We start from the raw sequence: 16340 nt of genomic DNA, 5'->3' as shown, positions 1-16340 counted from the left end.
CAGTCTTTACACCCTGACAAACCGCAATAATTCCATTAACCTTCCTCATTAGCCTCTAAATCTACAAGTTCATCTCCAAGAAGTTAATTAATTTTAGGATTAAAAGGACTTTGGGTCATAATTCCTCAAATAAGTTTTAGAAAATAATTGGAAGTGTGATGTTCATGTAATGAGAGCATCGTTTTGCAAACTAATTAATACTAGAATATTTCAGCCAACTCATGCTTTTGGACATGTTGTCACACAGGAAATCACCACAGTTTTTGTATGGGAACAGTCTCATTCTTCTTTCTTTTTATCCTCTACTTTTATTGTCCCCTTCTTATTTTCCTCATTATACTCTTCTTTTTCTTCATTTTTTTAAATTGTATTGTACTTATTTTCTTCATTATCCTCCACTACATTTTTATTTTCACCGTCTTTTTCTTTCTTACTGTATTATTTTTCCTCCCCTAATCTTTCTTCTTTATGTTATGATATTTTTTTCTTAATTTCCTCATGTTTTTCATTGACTTCATTTCCTTTGTTATCTTCTTCTTTCTTCATCATCCTGTTCTGTTTGTTCATTATCCTCTCATTTTTCTTTGTATTCCTCTTGTGGTCCTTCTTTTTTCATTATCCTCTTATCTTCATTCCTTTCTTCTCTCTGCATTCTTCATTATCCTCTTCGTAGTTATCCTCTTCATCTTAGTTTTCTTCACTATCTTAATTTTCTTTGTCATCCTCTGTTAATCACTTCTAGTTACAGTCACTGATAATTTTCATATTTTTCTGTTCTTCCAACATATTAGCTTCTTCTGAATCTCTTTATCTGTAAAGGATTTTTATTGTAAACCTCATATGTACCATGGATACTGTCATTCAGTGAAGATGTGCTAGAACTTTCCTTCCCAACATGAAATGCTCTGTAAAACACTGAGCTGGCAAAACAAAACAAAGAAACTGATAAAGTAATATTATATGTTGTGTGCTTTCAGTGTGATCTTATTGTTTGGCTCCTTAGTCATCATTTAGTTTGTTTGTGAGTTCTCTGATGAAAAAGTGAATGCTATTGTGGAGGAAGAACCAGTGTGTGTAGTGCTTGTGATGTCCACGGTCCCTCTGGGAAAACCTGTGTTCAGAGTGCAGGAAGCGGGAAGTCAGTGATGTATCACCTCAGCCACGTAATAAAAGAAGCTGAAGACACAATGCTGCGATGGCTGCTTTGATCGGGGAGAAACAGATGACTTCCTATTGAAGATCCTTTCATGTTCATCCCCATCAACTGGAACAGTTTTGCTTACAGAGTGACTGCTGAGCCTTGTATTCACTCTCAACCCACCGCCCACCATGAGTTCTGCACTTACATGCAGAATAAACGGTGTCAGCGTGGATTAAATGCTGAGTCGGCTCAAGTCATGTTCTGTCCTTGCTGTCACCTGCTGCTGCAGCCTTTCCTAATGCATCCGGCCCCTGGAGCATGACATTGTCCCGCCGCAATCTGCTGCTCTCTACAGCTTCCTTCCTTCTTATTTTTACACCAATCCCCCTCAAATCTTATTGTGAGCACTGTGCTAAGGTTATTCTTTTTAAAGCAGTCAAATTACCTTGAAAAAATACCTGAGACAAATATCAACATGTGTAGAAATAATTTCAGATAACTTCATATGATTTTAGATCGGAGCACATGAATGTTTCTTGTCTGCTGTGTTGATTGTTGGTTCTGCACCTTTTCTTTGACTATTGATCAGTTTGTGAGCTCTTCAGCCCACAGGAGCTTTCTGTAAGAGCTGTTGTTGTTGCACTTGTCCTTGATTGTACTTTACACGTGATCTTTTTTTCTACTCCTAACCAGCTTTGAGGGGAAAACGCTCATTTGCCGTCAAACATATCTCACCCACTAAGAGGTGCCACGATAAAGAGCGTGCCATTTGTTCTCCTGTTAATGGTCATATGGACTCATTGTGAACTTTCATTAAATTTTCATCTATTTTTGTGGCATTTCTCTCACAACTGATCGACTACTTACTAAGTCATCAGAGGCCACTTTTACAATGTCGTCTGTTGTTGTTGTTGTTGTTGTTGACCTCTGCACTTGAAAGACTGTTAAATGAATACTTAATAGTTTTATGAGCCTCAGTCTGCTGGTGTATTTGTCGTTAATCAGTCTTGAGTTCAGCCTCTTTCTCCACAGAAGTAGGACTCATAAGTCTTTCCCCCTGTAAACAATATGTTTTCATTTTTAGAGTGGAGGTTTTCTTTCAGTCCACACTACCATGCACCCGTAGACTGTCCTAGAAATACTCAGTCTGTTCAGGCTCCTTTGCTCCCAGTCTGCTAATTTTACCCAGGCTGACCCACTTGGTGCCTTGAGTTTTCTTTCTGCTGGCAGCTCTCGGAGTCGCAGCATTTCACACACAATGTTGAAGCACACCACCTGTACCAGGGACAAAGCAGTAGAGCTGTGCTTAAATTCATTATGCTGATAAAAATGACCAGGATACAGTGGTTTGCCATAAAGCTGTGATTTGTTCACAACAGGACACCCACTAGAGGTAAAGAAAAGCATTGGCTCATTAAAGCACACGGCACATTTATTTAAATTACATTACAGCAACATTATGCTGAAAATAGTGTGAGAGGATGTGATGGAGAGGCCACGAGCATGGCTGAGATGTGTGAGGCAACAGCGACTTGGCAACATATTCTGTCAAATCCGAGAGAGAAAGCGACCCTCGCAGGAGGCAGAGGTGTGAAGACACTAGCCAGTTTCCCGCACCTGAAAGGTTACAGCTCTTGAAACTGGGAATTGGTAAATCCATTGGAAAATTTGAAGCAGATATGAGACTGAACGATTACATAGTAATAGATTACTGAATTTTTTGGCACTAGTGAAAGGAAAAACTCATGCTTTTGTAATGTCATTTCAGAAATGTGACGCTCATCACACAGTGTGGCAGTCACTAACACAACACCGAGTCGCTGCTGTTGTCCAGTTCTGTGCTCCCCCCTCACGGTTTCCCAAACCTCCAGCAGCGCTGGAAATGCGTTTGATCAGTTGCAGAGGTTACGTAAGGCCTGGCAGCGCTCACTCGGACTTTGGCACTGCTGCCGTCATCAACTGGCGGGAGACCTTGCAGCGTGATGTGCACGGCTGCTTCCCCTCAGTTCCTCTCGACCGCATCGTCAGGTTCACTCACAGCTCAAAGGTTGTTTCTGGATCCCAGCTGTCATTCACTGTCAGCCCAAAACTGAATAATGAACAATGATCAATTTGCTTTGAGATTCCTCCTAACTGGACAATGGAGAAAATGGACACACACTCACATGAAGTTTAGTTCATCAACACCAATCGTGTCGTTTTGTGCTGTAGAAAGTCACGCAGGGACATGCTCAGGGACAACATGGAAACTCCACACAGGAAGGTCACCAAGCACAGACTCAAACTAGGAATATGAAGGCTAGCCACTTTCCTACTGTGCAGTGCAGCTCATCAGTCCTCCAGGTTTCCTAAATGTAAATTTCTTATCAAACTGTGGAAAAAGAAAAAAAAATCTATCAAAACATCAAATGCTGACATCAGATTCTGTGAAGTGTGGGAAATACTGTACATGGACTGGCTGGTGGCATAGAAACCCTCATATTGTCCCTCTGCATCACAAATAACTTATAGGATTTTGGGGATGTTTTTCATCACATGAAAGAGTGAACCGTGCACGCTCTGTGGTGTGACTGCAGGTGTGACACGGCAGCACTCGAGGTCAGCTGCAGGGCATCACGTCACTTGTACATCACTGCACTGACAGCTTCCTGCTGAAATAAAGTAATTTAATCGGAGGTTGAGATAATCCACATGTGACGGTCCCGCCTCAGGAGTTCAGTTATCTGCTCATCATAAACCCAGCTGATGTTTGGCAGGATGTTGTTCTCTCGCTGCTTCTAAATATAACAGTTTCTCAGCTCCAACAGCTATTACATAATTACAATCACTCCTTCTCCTAATGTAATATCTGACATTATTACACAATTGTTGCATAACTGCCTGAATGTAATGTGTACTGAGTGTGGTCGCTGAGATTTGACTGATGCTGCTGTAGTGCAACCAGTTGTTTCCAGATATCAAGACTTCTAATATGCATTTAAGATCAAGGATTTACTTTGGATTTCAAACAACACAACAGTAGCTCATTTTATGTATTATGTGTATGTCTCCATCCCGATCTTTATTGATCTGGTACTTACATGTTACTGCTTCATGGAAAGAATCAATGTTTTTAACTTTTTAATAATAGATTTAGTAAACAATTCAATGATAGGAGGTCACAATATAAGAGCTCCGTTTTCTAAAATGACTGTAAAACACATATGAACCAAAATGATTAGAATGAATAAAATGAATCACAACTCCGCTCAGTGCGGTTATACCATGAATAAATAAATGTATACATGTGAAGTCTCAGTTTCACCTTAAGTGGTGTAAACGTCACAATCCCATTTGATTAAATAAAAAAAAAAATGCTGAAATCAACCAAACTATGAGACCACCTGATGAGTCTGAGTCGTCATGTTTAATTATCACTAAGTTACACCTTTTTCACAAGAATAAAGATCCAGGCTCAAAGTGACTGCCAGTGAAAATGAATCTGCACGAGAGGTAAATCATCACGATGCTGACAGCCTCAGAAATCCTGCTGATCCGTGACACGTGCTGTTTGTTGTAGACCCAAAATACTCTTAACACCATTCACTCCCTGTTTGGCACACTGCATCTCCACTTTCTGTCAAAGCTGTGGTGATAATTGAATTAACAGCAGTCACAAGGTGGCAGAGATGCTGGATATTAATTAACTGCCTCTTCATCTGACGGCACAGTCAGACACGTCATCAGGCAACCTGAGTTCTTCAAACCTCATAGAACATTATGTTCAGCACGGTCTGAACTGTGGTTACTGCTGGGAAATAATTGACAAAACCTGGTTTTGGGTTTCATTATTGGTGAGTGTCACTTGACCTGACAACATGTACTGCATTTCTATATCTTTGTATTAGCTTTGGAAGTTTGAATTGAACATGTCAGCCCAACTTCCATTTGATTTTAATCCCCGTCCACGTGTCAAAGTGCATGTAGGTAAGACGTTAAGGCCCACTCTGCTCTGGTGGCGATTAGGGTTGGGCGGTATCCAAATTTTGATACCGTCATACCGTCTCCACATTTTACCCTGGTATACGGTATTACCGTGACTAATTAAAAAATTATAACTCAAGGCTCAGACAGCATCACCAAACTGCTGGCTTGTCCCTACACCGTTCAGAAACTGAATACCAAACACTAATAATGAAACAATAACAACATAATGTGCAAAATATTAACAACTTTTATTAGCAACAGCTTAAAAAGTGCAAATACAACAAACAATTAACATAACTACCCAGAATAGTTTTTTGCGCAGAATACGCTGCGCACACATCAGTTAAATTAAAATCACAACCTGAACAACTTTTAATAACAAAAAAGAGCAGCTTCTAAAAAGCTTTAAATACAACAGTCAAACAATTAAATTAACCAGAACAGTTTTTTGCAGAATGCACCGCGCACACATCAATTAAGTTCAATCACCTTCGCATTGCACAATTTACAAATTGCCTCGTCAGTATACCGGCTCTCCCTTCTCGTTAGCTCGCAACCAGAAATACTGCCAGTCCACTGCAGTCCTGGTCTTCTTTGGGACCAGGTCACTCGGTGTGTGACTCGCCATCTTTCTCCCGCTCTCTGTCTGTCTCTCTCTCTCTCTCTGTCTCTCTCTCAGTCTGTCACGTGATGACATCATGTTCATAAACTTCATCAAAAGTCTCCAAAATTAAACTACTGTGGAAGTAAAACTGAAAATTCAACCACATATAAGTGCTGCTGGACAAAGAATCATTTTTAGGCATTGAATAAATTATATTTTATATTTAATCCTTATCTTCTATATAAGTGCATTGCATTTTTTTTCAATGACAGTATTGAAACTGATACCGTTGCTTTTGAAAGACACCGCCGGTATACCTTATTACCTTATTCCCGCCCAACTCTAGTGGCGATCACCTTCGATGGCAGCTCTCAGTTCCTGTGTGAGTCAAGCCCTTTCACTGTTCCTGTCACACAGCACCAGATGTTATGTCCTACTTCTCGTTCTTGATGCTGGATTGATTCACAGCTTCTCCTGCTTTGTCTCAACTCAGTGTTTAACTTGCTACAACACTCATTCACTAATTTATTGGAAGGATGGAACCTTTTAAAAAGCTTGTGCATTCCTCTCTGCCACAGTGTTTGCTATGTTTTCCTACCTTCTTCAAAGAATTTCAATCTCGTAATCGTATTTGAAAAAATGAGTTGTGGAATGTAGCAAGCCTGAAGTTTATTGTTTTGATTGGTGGACAGCTGAAATATCAGAAGTGGTGCAAGTTCACCAACATGTAGAGTCCTGAAAGAGCTGATCTTTCTTTTGTAAAACGCCGGCTCGGTTGACTGACCTACAAACACCAAATGTACTTCCTAACTGGCCAGCTGCCCTAAATCTTTCAGTATTAGTCCACTATTTGCACTCGCAGAATTTTAATCCGCTTTAAACCATCCGGGGAATGGTGTCAACGTCCCTTTCCTCTGTTTGGCCCACATTTGAAAGCCATGCACAGGCAGAGAATGTCCTCAGATTGTATGAAAACCGCTTCATTATCTTAATCAACTGCATCTACACCACAAATCCCCCAATGCACAATCCCTTTGATGGTTGTTTGAAAATAAATAAATAAATAAAAATCAGTCATTTTACTCTACAGAAGTACTTTTCTCTGGAGTTATTTGGCTTTATTTCCTTCTTATTCATCTTCAAATAAGAACAAACATCACACTGACTTGTGATGACAAACTGTGAGGGGATGAGTTGTGAAATGGTCACAGCAGATCTCTGAAGTATCAAAGAGCTGCTTGAATTCAGACTATTGATGTCATTGTTGACATCAGTTTATGGCGTTTATGACAGTAAAGTTTATGGCGAGCCGAGAGGTGTGTTGAAAGTGAAGTGAGAGAGAGAGAGAGCGATGGAGGCCAGTTTCAGTCATTAATTTAAGAAATTCCTCTGTGATTCGCTGTGCGCTCAGCTTATCTTTATACAAACAGCACACTGACAGGTTGTGGGGATGATATCGTGCTGCGTGAAACACGAAGCGCCACAGATGAGTGAATAATGGACCAACTGCTGGGAAGCGGTCATGGCTTTGCTCCGGCTACATTTAATCTCGAGTAGAAACCAATCTAGTACAACAGTATCGAAGGGCCGGGAAAACCAGTGACTCAGCACGAGGAGGCAACTTTCAGGGAGGCTGAACAGATCTGGCACTGTCTTAGTCATTTAGAGGCTGTAAATCAATGTGTGAAAGTAACATCTAGAGGGACGACACTGGAGCTGGTGACAAAGAGACATTTTTCTTTTGAACCACATTCAAGCTTTCCACCTGGCTGATTTACATTTCCTTCAAACTGTATGTCACTAAGCATCCCCTGCACACACTCTGTAAAAAATAAGCCTTTATTTCGCTCAGTTGCTGAGATTGAAAAGCTAGTCTTGCACATCAACTCAAACGTACGAAGTTCTAAAATGTTCAAGGATCGTTTTGACAGAATATCACAAGATTAACTTATAAATAGTTGTTCGTTGTTTGTTTGTTTGACCAATGACTTGTTTTGGAATATGAAAAAGTTGAAAATATTTCATATATTTAAGATTTTTTTTGTTTTGTGTTTTTGTTTTCCACACAGTCTGAGAAATGTAAACTTTTGTGTTTTGTGACTTTGCCGGCTGTGAGGCACGTTTTGCTGAAATCTGGACTATGTGGACCCCGAGAGCCACTGATGCTTGAGCCGACAGCTAATTTCAAATAAGGCCCCGTAAAAGGCATCATTGTTGTGTTTTTGTTTCAAAAATAGCTATCGGGCTGCAGAATTAGGAATCGCTTCCTAATAAATGTCACAGAAAACAGAAACGTCCACATCCATGAGCTGTAGATTAACATTATCCTTCTGCCTTCCCGCCTCTTGGGGGTTTTCGGGCTTTAATAAATGTGTGTTTGTGATGTTTCTGTTTTTGTGTGTCTGCAGCTCCTCAGTGAGAAGATCAGCGGGGCGGAGGGGACGAAGCTCGATGAAGACTTCATGGAGATGGAAAGAGTGAGTGCAGACTGTGACAGTCTTCATGCAGCCATTATTTTTTTCTCTCTCTCTCTCCACAGCCTCCACACCAGTGATATGCATAAATTCAGGAGATGAAAGACATCGATGTTAATCTGTTTCGGTCGCATTGAGCAGTGAAAATACATTTACACACTCGTGATTTGTGTTTAGCCATCTAACTCCCCGAAAGTTTGTTTCCAGTCACTCATCCAATGAGTCCAGTTTCCTGTGAACATGCAGCGTCTGAACAACATGAATTAATCAGTCGTCTGTTTCATCAGTCTGGAGGAGATTTCTCATTTATTTATTCGTAACACAGTTTAGAAGTCAAAGAAATGATCAAATGTAGTCATTTAAAGGTTCGCCTTTGTGCAAAAGATAAGAGGAGCCCTCTTTGCGGGTGTTTTTGAAAGTCTCAGACAAACAGTTTTTCCACTGCCTGCACAGTTTACAGTGCAGAAGTGCTCGTGTCTGTGTGTGCACCCGTGGGTCATACTGTTCTCAGAAAGCGTTGTGGTCAGGCCCATTAGAGGAAGAAACAGATAGCCACTTACCAACCAAAACCAGGCATCATCCATCTATTCAGCTTCTGTGCGGCTCTGTTCGAGTTATGGTCGCAGGCGCTGGAGAGTAAAAGGCTCTGATCTTCCAGAGCAGGTTGTAGAGACGGATTCTGGGCGAGGAACACAATAATCAGAGTGTACACAAGATGGCAAGAAGAAGTACAGCAAACCCAGAGGCTACTTTATTCCTGTTTATTTGATGTTAAACCCTGGAGAACCTTCAGCGCACAGGAGAGGCAGCTGGATGTTCAGAGAGGATCCGGGTGTCTCGGACTGAAACCACAGAAGGCCTGTTAATATTTCATGTTTCCGCTTCACGATACTTGGCAACATTTTGAAAATTATATGTTTACACAGAAACACTGAATGAACAATGTACTTTTCATGTAGAGCTGCATTTTCCCCCATTTCCAGGGAAATGGAGCATTTTCCTGAAAATTTCACCTTTAAAAAATTGAATTTTCAGTGGCTTTCAGCTCCATTCTCATGTAAGACTTTCTTGGTTTAACTTTCATGTTGTGGTGTAAACGGGGCTTCAGATCCACTGTTGTTCAGCCTGACAGGCACTTCTCTGGCTTGTGGATGAGTTTGTAAATAACACCCTGCAGGACACAGGAAGAACATGATATCTCAGATCAGAGAACCCAGCCAGAAGCCACGCGGTGGTTTTCTCTTATGGACTTCATATTGGAGCCAGTCTTCCCTCACACTTCTCCAGCTGGTTCAGAACGCTGCAGCCCAGCTGCTGCTGTTCTGACTTCCCCCCACGGGCTGCCCGTGAATTTTAGAGTTCATTTCAATATTCTTGTATTTGCTCTTAAATCTTTGAATGATCTGGCTCCGCCTCACCTCTGAGCTGCTTCACCTCTACACTCCTGCTCGGCGCTTCAGGTCAGCTGATCAGCTCCTCGAGGCTCTGAGGTCCAGACAGAGGCTCAGAGCTTTGTCCCTGTCTGTTTGTAAAACTAATTTTAAAACCCATTTTCACTCCTTGGCTTTTAACCCAGCTTGAAACTCTGCTCCGGGTTTTAATTTAGCAGTTCTTTTGGATTTTCATTGTTCGATAGCTTGCTCTTTATGCGTTAGACCGTCGTGAGGCAGGTTATTTTTTACCTACCGATGACGTGATGTTGATATAGGAAGGTTCTTATGTCTATTTATGTTCAGCACTTTGTCGCAGCAGTGGTTATTTTTTGAAGTGCTTCATAAATAAAGTTGAGTTGAGTTCTCACGATACGGCGAGAGTGGTGACCTCTACCAGACCGGACCACAAACCTTTATATGTTTCAGCTACACGTCGGACCAACTGATCCAGAGTCTAACAGCGAGCTTTCTGTTTTCCCTTCAGAAAATTGACGTGACCAATAAGTCAGTATTCGACCTCCTGTCCAAGACCACAGAATACCTTCAACCCAATCCAGGTAAAAAAAAAAAAAAAAAAATATTAAAAACCATCTTGGAGTATCTGGTTCACATGTCTTCCACTGTGTTTCCGTCCTCTGCAGCTTCTCGAGCCAAACTGAACATGCTGAACACGATGTCGAAGATCCGAGGGCAGGTGAAGACCACCGGCTACCCTCAGACCGAAGGCCTGCTGGGAGACTGCATGCTGCGCTACGGCCACGAGCTCGGAGAGGACTCGGTGTTCGGTACCAGAGCGCAAACTCCATCAAACAGCAGAGACAGCAGAGATTTACCCACAGCCAATCAGAGGGACAGATATCTGTTCTTTAACTGAGTCCACTCTTTTATTAGTAGTAACGATAACTGAAGGATCTGCTTCACACAAGGCTGTGTGCCAGAAACCAGATCTTATAATGGATTGAAAAATATAGCGGAGAAACTAGGGAAATGTCTACATCAGATGCTCTGTTACTCATCCCTTAAATACAATTTTCATATGATTTCCCCCCAGAAAAAAATTAAGGGAAAAAAAATTATCTTTTCACAGGTAAGGCCTCAAAATCCCTCACAAAAAAGAAATAATCCATTTCCTTACCTTTTCTACCTTGTTTAGGTCTTGTACATACCAATTTGACACAACTACAAGCACAGAAACTAGTTTAACTATCAATAACAGCTTTGGCGTTAACTCGTGCTGAGATTAAATCTGCTATTTTTCTCATGGAGCTCTGAAAATTATTGAATTTTAAAGAGGAGTTCACAGTAAGAATATTTAAATGTGCTCTAACACTTAGAGCCGTTAACCTTCACATAAGTGTTGTGCCTCGTTTATGAACCCTGTGTATACAAAAGAGAGAGAAAAATCTGCCAATCAAACAGTTTCAAAAAAGGACGAACAGGAGTCAAAAAATGAGTCTTTGCAGCAGAAGCCACCAAATTCAATGAGACAGATTCTCAGCGTCACTGTGGTGTTTGTCTCTTCAAGCTGTTTATCAATGAACCTGCAGGCCAGCATCTCAAACATGGACTAGAACCAGGGATAAATGACTTACACTGGCAGTGATCGGACCTGTATGAGTCTGTAGGACTGTAGGAAGGGAGCTGATAACTCCTTTAGGTGCGATGACAACATGCTCAGAGCTTTGTTTAGGTCGATGTTTCCTTCGGATCATGAGATGTTACTGAAAGCTTTTGACCTCAGTGACACTCTGTGCACTGAGCAGCACATCTCTGCTATGAGAGATTGAATTGAATTGAATTGAACTTCTTCCAGGATCATAGCAGCTCTGAGTTTGGTTGAAATGTCATTACCCTGGCTTGGACTTAAGGTTTGCTTAAAATTCCCAGCAGCAAAGAATGTTAGATCGCTGCGTTCAGTTCAAACATGAATTATTAAAATGTTTTTTTGCGGGAAGAATTCAAACATACCGTTCTTTTATTAATTTATTGTCTTTTTATGAATTTTCAAGGTAAAACGTGCTTCATGGATTATTTCATATTTTGTTATTATAAATTGTGTTATTATAAATTTTGCATTAACGTTTTTGTGTGCCTGATGCTTCCACTACTGAGCTCATATTGCAATCGCTCTATCGTGTATCAGTGTACAGTATCTGATCCGAGAGTGTCGGTATTCAGGACTTGAATTCACTCTCTTCACAAGTGACGCACACACAGCCTGCTGAAGTTGGTGTGTTTTCCCCGTCTCCCAGGCTGCGCTCTGGTGGACATGGGCGAGGCCATGAGGCAGATGGCAGACGTCAAGGACTCTCTGGACATCAACGTCAAACAAAACTTTATCGACCCTCTGCAGAATCTACAGGACAAAGACCTCAAAGAGATCACGGTACATTAGAACTCTTACTATAACAAGACTCTCACACACACACGCACACAGTGTGCCTCCGTCTGTGTATAATCTGGATTTTAGATGCTTTAAAACAATATAAATAGTTCCCTAAAATATATTTTTGTAAGTATTTGCAGCAAAATTTGTGAGATAAGCTGCCAGCATACAGACAACAGACGTTTATGTAAAGACATCACCGGCACTATAACACAGATTCATGTCAGTGACTTGCAGTCAGTGATCCGTCATGCTGTTGTTAAAAGGACAGAGTGAGCCCCTTCTCCATTCAGCAAGAGTTTAGGGAAATAGTAACTGTTAAGACAAACGGTTTGAATCATTCTGAAGCCATCAGAAACAGAGCATAGAGACTGCAGCTCTGCAATGATTTTTCCTCCCAACAAAGCTAAAAATGTTAATTAATAATACACCCATTGAGGTTTTATTATGCATACCAGATCCACCAGTTACTAATTAGTAATGAGGTAGTAATTAGTAACTAGTTAGTAATGAGTGATAGTTATAAATTATGAATGAATGAATGAATGAATGAATGAATGAATGAATGAATGAATGAATGAATGAATTTATTTGTTTCAAACATGCAAACCATAATTCAAAATTGAAAAGTCATCTAAATAGCGACTTTGTGAAGCAGACATCAATCAAAACAGACATCAATTCAAACAAAATATACCAAACATAGAGAACATAGATGCCATCCTGCATGTCTGAAAAGGAGTGGGAAGAAGCAGAGCTTATTTAATCCCACCCCCTCTCCCAATTGAAACTTATCATTATCAGTTTCCTGTGTCAGATCAGTAGCATATCATAAATTCCAAAGACAAAGAAAACATCTTCAAATTAGTTGATTTCCTTAAGATCGTAATTCTTTAGTATCGATTCTTTTATTTTTTTCTTAAATATCCTCATGCTTGAACATTTTTTCAGATCTGGACTTAAGTTGTTCCAAAGTTTTACACCTGAAACGGAGACACAAAAGCTTTTCATTGTTGATCTGTGTTTGGGAATAAGAAATTTGCAACCAATGTCTCTGAGATGATAAACATTATATGGATGATGAAAGTGCTTTTGAATGTTTACTGGCAAGGAGTTTTGCTGTGCTCTATACATGAGTTGAGCTATTTGAGATTCTACAATGTCCTGAAACTTTAGTGTTTTGGATTTAAGAAACAATATATTTGTATGGTCAAAATAACCAGCTTTATGAATTATTCTTATGGCCTTCTTTTGCAAAAGCGAGATTTGCAATGTTGAGCTTTTATAGTTGCTTCCCCATATCTCAGCGCAATAGCTCAGATATGGTAACACCAAGGAACAATACAATATATGTAACGATTTGTGGTCGAGAAGATACTTTACCTTATACATAATTGAGATATTTTTTGCAAGTTTATTTTCAATATATTTAATATGCTCTTTCCAACTTATCTGCTGATCAATAATTACACCCAGAAATTTTGTTTTGTGTATTCTTTCAATTAAAATTACGTCTATTTGTACTTGGACATTAGTTTGTTTGTTACACTTACCAAAAATCATAAGTTTGGTTTTACTCAGATTAAGTGTCAATTTATTAGCGTCAAACCAGAATTTAATTTTTTTCATTTCCATATTCATTAAATGTAACAAGTCCTCCAGGTTTTCCCCTGAGCAAAACATATTTGTGTCATCAGCAAAAAATACCGTTTTTAATAGCGTTGAAGCTTTGCACAGATCATTAATATAAAGGTTAAACAATTTCGGGCCCAATACTGACCCCTGGGGGACTCCGTGAGAAATGTTCAAGCATGAAGATTTGAAGTTGCCCATCTTCACAAACTGCTGTCTGTTGCTGAGGTAACTTTTGACCCAATTCAAAGTAACTCCTCTAATACCATATCTTTCCAGTTTGATTGTTAAAATATTGTGGTCAATGGTATCAAAAGCTTTTTTTAAGTCAATGAATATTCCAGCCGTGTATTTTTTATTGTCAATAGCGTTTGTTATTTCTTCAGTTGTATCAATTATTGCCATGGATGTTGACCGATTTTTCCTAAAACCGTATTGGCCATCGGTTAATATATTATATTTTTGAATAAAGGACTCCAGTCTGGCATCAAATAGCTGTTCTAATATTTTTGAAAATTGTGATAAAAGAGCTATAGGACGATAGTTTGTGAAGAGGTGCATGTCTGAGTTTTTATAAAGGGGAGTGACCTTTGCTGTTTTCATTTCAACAGGAAATTTACCAGATGAAAATGACAAATTGAATATATATGTTAAAGGCTTTGCAATCCCCTCAATGACCCATTTCACAGTTTTCATATCAATTTCATCACAATCTGTCGACACTTTTGACTTACACTTTGAAACAATATTGATTACTTCCTTCTCATCTACATCTGCAAGAAACATAGAGTTGCTCTTCCTTTCAATTAAAGAGTAATCTGGACTCGCGGAACGAGAGATTTCACCTGCTAATTTTGGTCCAATGCCGACAAAGTATTCGTTAAACTTGTTAGCAATTTGATTCATATCATCAAGTGTTTTGTTATTATCAGTAAAATAAGAGGGATAAGTGCGTTTCATAGAGTTTTCATTTTTTATAATGGAGTTTAGAACACGCCACATGCCTTGTACATTGTTTCTATTGTTTTCTAGTAGTGTGTGGTAATACTCCTTCGCAGCATTCCGCATTATGGTTGTCAATTTATTTTTATATTTCTTATATTTACATTCAGCTTCAAGTGTTCTTGTTTTAATGAAATCTTTATAAAGTTTATTTTTCTTTTTAAACAGTTATGTTTAAATTTTAAAGTATTTAAATTGCAAGATAAGACCTTTGCTCCTTAAATGCTGCCCATTGGTCCCTACAGGCATGATCAATAATAATATGAAGTCCATGGGCAGTGTAAGTGGTTGTGGGTTCCATTGTGGACCAGGTTCAGGTCTAAATGAGAGATTACTTTGACAGATTCTACCATTCTCTGGTTATCGTCTTCCTGTTATTTGCAGCACCACCTGAAAAAGCTGGAGGGCCGTCGATTAGACTTCGACTACAAGAAGAAGCGTCAGGGGAAAATCCCCGACGAGGAGATCCGGCAGGCCGTGGAGAAGTTCGAGGAAAGCAAAGACCTGGCCCAGCGGAGCATGTTCTACTTCCTGGAGAACGATGTAAGACGGCGGGACGGGTGCAGTGAAGTGGGGCAGAGCCGAGGAAAGTCATTTGTATTTAAACTGGATTACCTGCTCTGTCAGGGAGTTAGCAGCATGTGGAGGTCAGCGCTGAGCAGAACATCTCATTTCCTACATGCAGACCCTCTGGACTTACTTCAGAGTACCGGTGGTGAAAGAGTTGAGGTTTTTTTAGACTGTCAGGTAGAAACACTGAAATAACAGATCTGCACTTTGTGAAGTGGGCGGTTGAAACACGTCGGGGTTTTCTGCAGGTGGAACAGGTGAGCCAGCTGTCGGCGCTGATCGAAGCCGCACTGGAGTACCACCGGCAGTCCTGTGAGATCCTGGAGGAGCTCAGCGGGAAGCTGCAGAAGAGGTAAGCTTCTCTGCAGGTAATTACTGTGCAGCCGGCGCGCTCTGCGGGACCGGCTGCAGACTCCAGGGTTCAAACAGTCTTCTGAGCGGCTTCCTGAACAGTGTGTGCCTGTGGGGCAGTGACGCTGTCTGTGTCACCAGGAATGTCTGTAGTTTTACAAAATAAACACTTGATCTGTGTTCCCCTTCTGATACAAGAACCTCGTTTATCTGTATATTCAGACGGCAACTAATTTTAGTCTGTACATTCTACAGTCTTATTCTGAAATCATGACTGCATTTTTCTGAATTTCAATTTCAGTACCTAAATAAAAACAAAATAATATTTTCTTCTTAACCATCTCCCCTGTGAAACACCAGTGTTGTGAGTTAACAGCTGTAAAGTCAGGGTTCCAGATTCAACCAGTGATGTGGAAAAATGTCAACGTTTCAGATGGAATAAATCCACTCAATTTTTTTTGGGGGGGGGTTTACAGTTTCCAAGTGAAACCCTGAGGGCCACTCGAGCTGAGCTAAAGGGCCACACATGGGCCCCCGGGCCTTATGATGCCCAGCTCTGCTCTAAACGAATGAAGCAGTCCTCGCAGCTTTGAATTATTGATGACATCTCCTTTTCCCGGTCTGCCTCAGGATATCCACAGCCAGCAGCCGGCCCAAGAGAGAATTCAAACCCAAGTCCATCCGGAGCAGCATGGAGGCGCTGGACAACAGCCAGCGCAACGGCTTGTCTTACAGCAGCTCGCTCAAGTCCACCGGTACCGCTCCCTCACCTCACTGCCGC

At 40.5% G+C, this 16340-nt stretch overlaps 1 protein-coding gene across 1 annotated transcript in view; it reads left to right on the top strand.

The window, feature by feature from the left end:
• sh3gl3a (SH3-domain GRB2-like 3a) overlaps window positions 1-16340 on the top strand; it is a 36082-nt gene that overhangs the window by 14907 nt on the left and 4835 nt on the right. The window contains exons 2-8 of the mRNA XM_030092804.1: window positions 8120-8188; window positions 10103-10175; window positions 10260-10403; window positions 11871-12004; window positions 15023-15181; window positions 15457-15560; window positions 16190-16314. Of these exons, the coding sequence (XP_029948664.1) occupies window positions 8120-8188; window positions 10103-10175; window positions 10260-10403; window positions 11871-12004; window positions 15023-15181; window positions 15457-15560; window positions 16190-16314 (808 nt within the window). The remainder of the gene's footprint in view (window positions 1-8119; window positions 8189-10102; window positions 10176-10259; window positions 10404-11870; window positions 12005-15022; window positions 15182-15456; window positions 15561-16189; window positions 16315-16340) is intronic.

The sequence above is a fragment of the Salarias fasciatus genome, chromosome 1, assembly GCF_902148845.1.
Source record: "Salarias fasciatus chromosome 1, fSalaFa1.1, whole genome shotgun sequence".
NCBI lineage: Eukaryota > Metazoa > Chordata > Actinopteri > Blenniiformes > Blenniidae > Salarias > Salarias fasciatus.
Note: the sequence above shows the minus strand (reverse complement) of the source record. Positions and strands in the feature narration are given on the sequence as shown.